Source organism: Dysidea avara, chromosome 13 (genome assembly GCF_963678975.1).
Source record: "Dysidea avara chromosome 13, odDysAvar1.4, whole genome shotgun sequence".
In the NCBI taxonomy this organism is placed as follows: Eukaryota; Metazoa; Porifera; class Demospongiae; order Dictyoceratida; family Dysideidae; genus Dysidea; species Dysidea avara.
The window spans coordinates 6339155-6349243 of NC_089284.1; the positions used below are offsets into that span (position 1 = coordinate 6339155).

General features: G+C 37.5%; 1 protein-coding gene across 1 annotated transcript in view; it reads right to left on the reverse strand.

Moving 5' to 3' along the window:
- LOC136242738 (dynein axonemal heavy chain 5-like) overlaps positions 1-8095 on the reverse strand; it is a 34035-nt gene extending 25940 nt beyond the window's left edge. The window contains exons 1-12 of the mRNA XM_066034193.1: positions 7996-8095; positions 5158-5292; positions 5022-5106; positions 4840-4967; positions 4250-4780; positions 2717-2830; positions 2320-2666; positions 2059-2266; positions 1924-2009; positions 1547-1868; positions 428-628; positions 58-375 (exon numbers count right to left, since the gene is read on the reverse strand). Of these exons, the coding sequence (XP_065890265.1) occupies positions 58-375; positions 428-628; positions 1547-1868; positions 1924-2009; positions 2059-2266; positions 2320-2666; positions 2717-2830; positions 4250-4780; positions 4840-4967; positions 5022-5106; positions 5158-5286 (2469 nt within the window). The 5' untranslated portion in view covers positions 5287-5292; positions 7996-8095. The remainder of the gene's footprint in view (positions 1-57; positions 376-427; positions 629-1546; positions 1869-1923; positions 2010-2058; positions 2267-2319; positions 2667-2716; positions 2831-4249; positions 4781-4839; positions 4968-5021; positions 5107-5157; positions 5293-7995) is intronic.
- Between the last annotated feature and the right edge of the window lie 1994 nt (positions 8096-10089).

Sequence of the window (10089 nt, forward strand, 5' to 3'; positions counted from 1 at the left end):
ATGTACATATATGAATATGATAATCATTTTACACACATCTGATACAGTATACTACACCTTTGATCTATTGACAAAATCTTGAATGGTCCATGGTTCATTGTCAGGCAGTTCACACAGTGGCACACAGCTCATGTCTTTCAATACATTCTCTATACGGTAGGTCCTGATATCACAAGCTCTGTCAATGAGCAACTCCAAGTCATGCAGTCCTGTATGAACGGATTGTATAAATGAAACAATATTCAGTGATGACCAATTCAGAAATGTAAGGCCAGGTTCAATGAGAGCATCAACTTTTTGACAGTGTGGTGCCATCAGTGTTTCAAAAAGTTCAGGAATCTTTTCACAAACCCTTTTGTACTCTTGAATCATTTGCTATAATAAGAAATTATGTTGATTAAAAAGAAACATATACTCATATCCTCACACTCAATGCATCGTAGCTTTTACGAAGCTTTTCTCTCATAAATTGAAATTCTATTGCTTCTGGTGGTAACTCCAGACCCATTCTACCAAGGCATTCAGCCTCTCGCAGAAAACAGATAATCAGTGGATCAAGGTTCACCAGGTACTGTCCAGTGCTTTTGATCAGTAGTGTGGCTCGCAATCCAGCCTTAGCCACATCAATCTGCATAATTGTGTTCAAAATAAGTTAGCAACTTATTGAAACAAAACTAAGCTATAATGTAGTTGTAGTGAACTGTAGTTATATTTACAAATTGCAATAATTGAAGGAAGTATGGAATACCAAGTACAGTATAAAAACAATAAAAAAGCTCTTACAAGTATGTCTTAAAATGCTACACATAGCACCTAGGAGAAAAGATTACTTTTGAGTGCAATAACTGGCAATTTAGGACTTACTTAAAATACAATCCCACAAAAAGCATAATTATTCAAGTGACAGTAAACTAATCATGTATGCATTTTAAACAGCAATGGGCTAAAACTTAATTGTACTGTACTGTCTTGTAAAGTAAGCTACGTTGCAAGGTAGATTTTTGTTAACTTGTGATAACTAGTGTTTACATGAGTATAGTACATGCAGATTTATCGCAGGTATTGATCAAACGATGTTGACAAGGATAGCAATTCTCAGGACAAGTACCATGGGAAGCCACTCTTAGACTTCTAGCTGGCATGTTAAAGTAGAAGCAATTATCTGCAGCGTATGCTAATCTTGCTGGCATTTCTCCATTGGATTTGGTTTTAAAGAGTCATTTTCATGTTAATAGTTGGGTATTGTTATACAATTATCATTTTGAAAAAATGTCACAATTATCATAATCAATGTCTACTCAACTGTGATAATGAAAACACCATCACCTAGGTTGTTTTGAAAATTTAAAATATCGTCACAGTTATTGCCATTTTGATTATCAAAACTAGTTGGTGAAAACTACGCTTATTCCCAACAAAGTTATCATGATTTTCATGCAAATTGATTAACTTCCCATCCCTAGTTACCATACAGTGATAGTTTATTATGCATGTGTTTTTGGATTTATGGTATGCAAAGAAATTGCTTTATAACACAAGTGCTTACCTGTTGAATCCAAGCTTGATGATGCAGCACTTCATACTCAACCAGTACCCTTGCTAACTTATTGTAGCCCTTGATTGCCTTTCTTGCCTCATTAGTCTTCATCAAATCGTCAAATTTTTGAAACACTTGAATAGGACTAGCAATGTGCCGATATAATTGCCTAATCCAGGCTATCCTTCCTGCTATTGGGGGTAAATCCCTTGGTATTGGTGGATTTTCTTTGTTTTTATTGTAGTTTCGTTGGATGACTTCCAAATCTTTGATGTACATAATAATGATATGTCGATATCGATCAGCTATGTCAAGGCAGGGTAATTTTAGCCTACATTGAGAACAGCTAGGTTTAATTAAAGCAATATGCATGCAGCAAGACGTACCGTTCAAATCTCTCTAGCAGGTAAAGGGATCGTTGAACTGAAGTAATGTTTTCAAATGTGTTGTCCATAAAACCTTGCAACTGAAGCTGTATTGCAGCAGCTAAAATACCAATTCAATAACACACAATGTCTTACATTCAGGTCTGTTAGTTGTCTTTTAAACTCCTCGTAGTCAAGGTCAAAATCCATTTTACGCTGATCAAGGATATCATATGGTTTCTTCTTCAGTGTTGTCACCAGCAAGTTAAATCTACCATTGAAAGTATCAATACCATCCAACCTGGACAAGCCAAGTGTTTCATAGATATCAATGGTCTTGAGTAACTCAGTAATGTTATCAATCCTAAACATAACACATGCACTGGAGCCCAAACTATATTAGGCTATACACTGTACCTTCGACCAAAAGTATCAAACTTTCCAAAAATGTACATTTCTGAAAAATCAAATGGCCTTTCATTTGGAGAATCCTGAAGCTTGGCTTTAGTACGGTGAAAACATCGCTGATACTCTTCATTTAGTTTTTTGCAAGCAGCCAACTTCCTTAGCACATCATCTCTTTCTTGTTCCCAAATCTTGTGGTAGCCATTATCAGTGATGTACGCCTTACAAGCTGTGATCATTTGGTTAGTGACTTTGACAAATAAAGCTGTCATCCGTTCCCCAGTGTTGTAGTAACGTGAATAGCTGTTGATCATACGAACTGCATTCATCAATCCTGGGATGCTGTCCAACATGGCAACCTGAAGAATACAGTGGTAACATCTCAAGTATGAAAGACTTAGGCACATACAGGATTGCACTTGTACAGAGGATCAGCATATTTCTCCAGTGTGTACAGAAACTTGACGTTGTCCTTTGCCTCATTTGTACAATCAGTAATGCGAGAGTCCAGTTGCTTCCAGGTCTACAGTTACATGCACATAATACTAATATCAATTTACTGTAAAATAAAGTAGTAATACAAATTGGGAAGAATCCAAGAATATGTATATTTACGGAATCATGTTTATCACCATGATAATTTGTGAAAAATTTGGGAAAACATGCAAAAACATTAGTTGCACTATGAGACTCTGGACACATGATTATTTTAACATGACCTCAGTAACTGTAGGCTGTTTAAAGAAATAGTAAAAGATGGATGTTTGTTAGTACTGCATTGTAAACAACCATCCAGCCCAAAGGAAAGTCAGTAAGCAAGTGTGCTTTAGTCACCAAAAAGTTTTAGGCCAAATGTAAAATTCTCCCTACAGCTGCAATCAAACAGCACCAGCCATAATACTCTGCAGACAATATGGATATAATAGCATTTTGCAATATATTTTTAAATCGATTCATTTCGAGATGCTAATTGAACATCCCATGTTCCCAAATTTCTGTGTTATATGTCCAGTGTTCCATAAAACATTGTGGCTATTCACATGTCCTGTGAATATCAGATTTTTCTAAAGACCTGTATTACAACATAGCTATGTGAGAAAATCCCTACATTGGCATGTAATTCAATGCCAAAGTATGGATTTTCCCACATAGCTATGTTGTAATAGCTACCATCATTCATCTTTTTTTCCACTACTATTTATTGCTGGAACTCTACTAATAATTTTTATTTGCAATAGTTTGTTAAACTTTTTTGTTATCTAGTATATAGTTATGATACACATGTGTGGCTGTGACTGCATCTCGATCTCGCTGGCCTCAAGTGAGCTACACAATAGATTAAGGGGCATGGTTATGTCTTGTTTTAAACTGTAGCTGATTATAGCTAGATAGTTGTGTGGTGTGTGTTCTGATCATTTAAAGGCGTAATTGTCATACGATTGTTATGTAAGTGCAGTTACAGGTATCTACTCCATCTTACAGTAGTGTAAGATGGAGCAAGCACTTCAAATAGTTTTGTGGTATCTAAATACACTCAGGTGTCAATATAGAAAATTAATTCCTTGCTATGGTTTTCTTGTATCAAGAAAACCAAGATAAAAGGAAGGTAAAGCACAGAAAACAGAGACTTGTTGGAACCAGAAAAGGCACATGCCACACATAAATTGTTACTGTGGCATGCAATGATGATAGTGTGCTGCTTTGTTTGCAAGTGTTTTCTTGTTTTTTTTTTTACACTGGTTTTGATACTGAAATTATGTTTTTGGAAATGATCTGACAAATCCTGTTATGTGGTCAGACATGCTCAATAGTGCTGTACAAAAAGTTTCTAAATGTGTTCAGATATTAGCCAGAAAATGCCAGATAATTTCAGGCTCTGTGATGAGAGATGTACTAAGGGAATCTTTAAGCAGCCTGCACAATACCAGACATAAGCATTCACCTTTAAAACTTTGCTTTTGGCTGCAATTATAATAGCAATGACCACTCTACGATCAGGACTCTTGATGCAATCGCTAAGAGAATCAAACTTTGCCATTCTTTTCTTCCAGTGATCTAGTTCAGCTCTTGGCCCAATGTCATCAGCTTCTTTCCGCATCTGTTCAGACTCAGTCAATATCTGCTCAATTTCCTTACACCACTTGGTGGCACACTGTTCAGCTGCTTCCAATATCTCTGAATTGTTAGCAGCTGCAATAATTTGAGCTGGTCCACTTATAGACCTTGTATCAACTCCATCACAAGGTGATAGATTGACCAAATCTGCTAAACTAGCTTGAGCATTTTTAAGCACAGAAACAAAGGATGCCAATTTAGAGAAAAACTCTTCTCTGATTGCAATGCCATGACTGTCTGATAAGCATCCCCAATCACTCTGACGTTTTAGCGCTGGAATAAACACATTAGAAAGCAATGATTCAAATGCCTCCAATATGCCACCACCATTAGATTCCAGTACGCCAAAGTTCACCTCCTATAAGTACAAGAAAACTCCAATACCTTAAGATTTTGATCATGAATTTTATGACATACCTCAGCTACATTACTTGTAGTAATGGCTCTACTGATTGTTCTAATAAAGAAAATAGCAAGTCCAGTGAAGGGTTCTTTGGTTCCATCAGTAATCCAAACTTTCTTCACCCCTTTGCCTGATTTGCCACCTAACAACACGTTTTTAGTGAATAATATTTACATGAAATAATATGCTAATTTACCTGTATCAACATCCTTGTTGTGCTCATAGTAAACTAGTAAATGCTTTGCTCCATTTGGAGCAAAAAAGTCATCCATTGCTTGCATCTAATGATTGAAATAACAACAGTCTGTGTAAAGTCTGAACATTACAGCTACCTGATGCCCTTCTAACAAGTGTTCCTCAACCTCAGAAGAATTCATCTCAAGCTTGTCTGCAATAATGGAAATGATGAAGTGATGCCTACTGTCCATTGCTAGTCTCTTTGCTTCACTTTCTTCTCTCATCTTTTGCTAATAAAAAGTTAATAATACAAACTGTCAGACATCAACTATTAGACATAGTTTGGTGTACACAATGGTATGGTATAGACAGTTAGACAACCTCACAAATTGAAGTGAATAGCAATAAATCAAGAACACAAAATAGTTATATTTACTTTTCTACTCTAACACACCAATAACCATATGTATAGTTTGGTATTATGCTCTTATATAGCTCTCTGTAGAGGGTCTGGAGACTACTGTTGGAAATGAAAACAAAAGATTAATAAGTTTACATAACACAAAGGATAGATCCAGCATTTTACTATGGTAGGTGATGAATCTGCATGGTGAGTTGGACAGACTTGACCCAAAACACTCTAATATAACAGTCAGGTGGATAGAGTAGCCAAATTGATATATCCAGTTTTAATGTTAAGCTATTCACGTTAAAACTCTGTGGTCATTTCATAAGCCATATCATCAATATGTTCTAATAGAGCAGTCAAACGGGTTAATTCTCATAGGGCATGCACCTGGACAGTTGCAGATTTTCATATCTGCTCTTGCCTTAATACAAAATGTGATCCATTATGTATGATTATACAATTGGTATTGGTTACTGTATTTAGCACGTGTATAGCTCTGATACCAATAATTATATTAACACACTACAAGTTAAGAATTTTAAGTTTGATTAGGGATTATAGGGATTAAAAGTCCACTAGTATATCTTCAGGTGTAGGTGACCTCCCTTGTTTTGCTACTTTTTATTTCTATGATCCCTAATTGAAATTAAAGTTCTTAACTTTTCCTTATACTTGTACATTGTGAAACCAAGCGTACCGCATTAGAACGGAAAGAATGGCACCGTCTGAACCCAACTATCGATTACTGAAAATAGTGAAGTGGTCATTACAAACAAAGAACACTATAACATTATAGGAGAAGGACCTCTGCAATCAACCCAGCCACAACACAAAACTCAAACGATTCCTGTTTGCATAACAAAACTATAGTGATATTCTAGTTATTACAATGGAATATCCTAAGAACACAATTTATGTAATCCTTGCTGATAACCAATAATGTCAGAGGTTAACTATCAATGGTTTTGTACTGGAAAACTATGTTTTCATGGTAAAAGTACCATCTGTAGACCTTCAGTGCTGGTCACTATAAAGCTCTAATAACAATAACAATCTGTATGTCGAAATTTAAATATGAATTTTGCAAAGCCTCACTCTATTAAACACTTGTCGAGAGCCATGCGCCACCTTAAACACTTTGGCAGCTAGCCTGTGTAACAAGAGTTATTAAGTAAAAAATAGACAACTATAGTATTGTACGTACAAGGTTGTTATTTGCATCTGTATTGGTCAAATGCATCACTGACTCTTTTTGCTGTATTGGTGGATTACTATATAGTTCATAAAAGCATGGCTAGCCTAATTGTCAAGCTAATAAAGAAAACTGTGCACTACATGTGCAACTCATGTATGTAAATTGTGGGAAAATGTGGGTGCTACATTAGATTGTCAGAGCCAGTACTGTGCACATAATGCCTAGTGAAAATAGTGGAGGTCTACAAGCAAAATTAGTAGCACAATCTACTCAATACCATATAGACTAGAGGGAAACTTTAGTGAGGGTAAACCCTGGTGAATAGCAAGTTAAATTGCACTTGGCAAAATAAACTTTGGCAAATTCAAGCTCAGTGTTTAGCTATAAAGATGCTAATCTGAGGCACCACAAGTAATTGGCAGGTTAAACTTTGACGAATTCGTATATAGCAAATCACCAAAATTTTCCCCTGCTAAAGTTTCCTTCTATACGGTAGTTGATAAGTCTATTTGTACACACAATAGGGCAGACACATGATGTCTCAAATGTGTCAGAGTACAGGATGTCCAAAGTTACTCCGTTGATTACTGACTGCCAAGAGGAGAACTAACAATAATGTTTAGAAAAAGCTTTACGACTAAAGGGATTAAGGATGGTGTAAAGACTGAATTCAGCAATCCGTATGTTATTGAAGTGAAACTTAGCCAGTTGTATATTGGTTTACAGTACCATGATCTCTAAGCTGAATAAATAGCAATGTGTAGGTTTCAGCTAGTCATAGCACACTCAGTGCATGTTACAGTAGTACTTTGTATGTGCATCATTTTCTATCTCAAAACTAGTAATCAAGGGAAGCACTTCAGACAGTCCATTTCAAAACCAACCTGTCCCCTGCAAAGCATCATATCAAGTCCATTGGTATTAATCTGGAAAATAGTGACAATTGCCATATACCACTTCCACAAGGTAGTAACTATGTTTAAGCTTCAATTTCAGGCATGGTTCTCACAGAGTTATAGTTATCAGCCATTTATCTTTGCTTGCTGTGTTTGAATCATTGAATGCATACCCTTGTGTCTGGGATGATGCACGTATATAGTAAAGTGCAAAAGTTTTATTGTACAGTGATAGCATTTAAGTTCTACTCTCTCCCCTTTATTTAACACTCAAACTCAATAAATTACTAGCTATTCACCTGCAATGCTATGTTTCCAATTGCCATAATTGCATAATGTGTATCATTAAAGTAGGCTGTAGGGAAAAGTATAAGACTAGCCCTTATAAAACACCCCTAGCCGTAAGAGCAAATGACGTACATTGCTCAATTTGCGGTGTTGAAATTCTTGTTCAATTATCACACTAGGTATCTCCATAGTTACGTTTAAATACCTGCTTGTCTTTGATGTCGGTGCCTGTGACTAATGTTTGCACACGCGACTTTTTCTCTGTATCCTGTCCTCTGCGTGCATGTTTACGAGTGACGGAGACCTTGCCCAATACAACGCCGCCGGACGTCACTTTCGGCTCCGTCATTGTAGCTAGTGCTAAAGCAAGTAAATTGCAAAGACAATAGTCTATTATTAATCGACATGCTATAAATTACTCCCTACCTCTCCTTAGTTTTCAATATACTGTTACACTAAGTATGCCATATAAACTGACTGTCAGACTCCATAGTTACGCTGCTCGAGCCGCCTGTTACTGTGGTAACCTACACGGTTACCGCTTTCTCACCTACCGTTCTAAATGCGCATGCGCAACAACTTAGGGTAGCGGTAGCAGTGTTACGCTGCGCATGTATCGATTGCATTTGCTATGTCCGTGAGGAGAGATAGGCTGGGTAGCTCAGTCCAGTTTAAAGAAGGTAGCTACTTCGTGCCAAACGGTTTGTGTGTGCGTGTGTGCGTGCATGTGTGAGTGTGTGTGTGAGTGTGACTCGAGTGTGAGTGTGTGTATGTTGTGTGTTGTGTGTGTGTGTGTGTGTGTGTGTGTGTGTGTGTGTGTGTGTGTGGTGTGTGTGTGGTGTGTGTGTGTGTGTGTGTGTGTGTGTGTGTGTGTGTGTGTGTGTGTGTGTGTGTGTGTGTGTGTGTGTGTGTGTGTGTGTGTGTGTGTGTGTGTGTGTGTGTGGAATCTAGGTGACAGTGTGAGATTTTTTTTCTTCCCTGAACTGCTGCGTTCAGGCATAGATATTTTATCTATGCTGCAAGTTAGCCTAGTCCCACGAGCAAGCCAGTTTTCTGTGTGTTGTGTACACACACACAACACTAGTGTCACGCAAATGCTTACAGACCTTAATTGGCCAACACTTGCATGATGTAGAGATGAATTGAAAGCCATAACGATGTTTAAAATAATTAACCACCTTGTTGACATCCCAGTAAATCAGTTTCTGACACCCATATCCACTGTACATAGTACCAGAGGTCATAATATGAGATTTATGCAACCAATGACACGAATTGATTCTTATATGTACTCCTTTTTCCCTTCGGCAATCAAAATCTGGAATGATCTACCCCAAAATGTAATTGACTCCAGTGATATTGATCAGTTCAAACAAAAACTAGCAATTATTTAATTTGTATACTTGTATGTATGTTGTGACCTGTGCACTATACTCTAATAAAGGTCTGCACAGTATTACCAATAATAATAATAATAACACGCACACATACACACCGGAAAGTGCAGGTGTGTATTTGCCGGTGTGTTTGCGTGTGCGTGCGTGCATGTGCAGGTTATATGTTGTGGACTGCATTGGGGGCTTATTATCACGATTACTGTAAATATCACGGTATTGAAATGAACTATAGCAAGTACACTCAAAGCAGTTTACACATCATATATTTGCATGGTTGAACTTTGTTTACTAGCTACCACAACTGTATGGAGTTTGGAAAACCAGCCTAACTTCTAGAGATGCCATGGAGTGCATATAAAGTTTGAAAGGAGGCATAGTTCCTATGTATATAGCTAGCAGATAATTTACTAAGGTGAGGCCAGAATTTTCATCCCACAATCCGAGCCACAATCACAATAGTGTTGCATCCGGTACACGTGCCTTGTGTGTATTCTAATAATTAGTGCATAGGCGGTGGAGACGGGGGGCCATGCCCCCCCCACACACACACTTTTATGCACACTATTTGCAAGAAAAGATCGAGATACTCTAATAGAACAGTCAGGATCTGGATACTCTAATAGAGCAGTCACAGTATAATTGGTGGAGAGCAGCTATTGTCAAGAGGCTGTGACCCTTTTTTTTTTTGGTCTTCAACTTACAGCTGGCCTGGCCCCCTCACTCTTTGGCCTGCTCCACCTCCCCTGAATTAGTGGGTTGCTTCGTGTAGTAGTGCATGGGTTAGGCTTGTTTTGCTAGTACAAGGAGGCTGAAATACTGATTGACAAGTACAATATGGCATTGTTAACACGTGTAAGTGCATGTGTAGTTGCAGCTGTATTCCCGCTATGATATGCTATGAT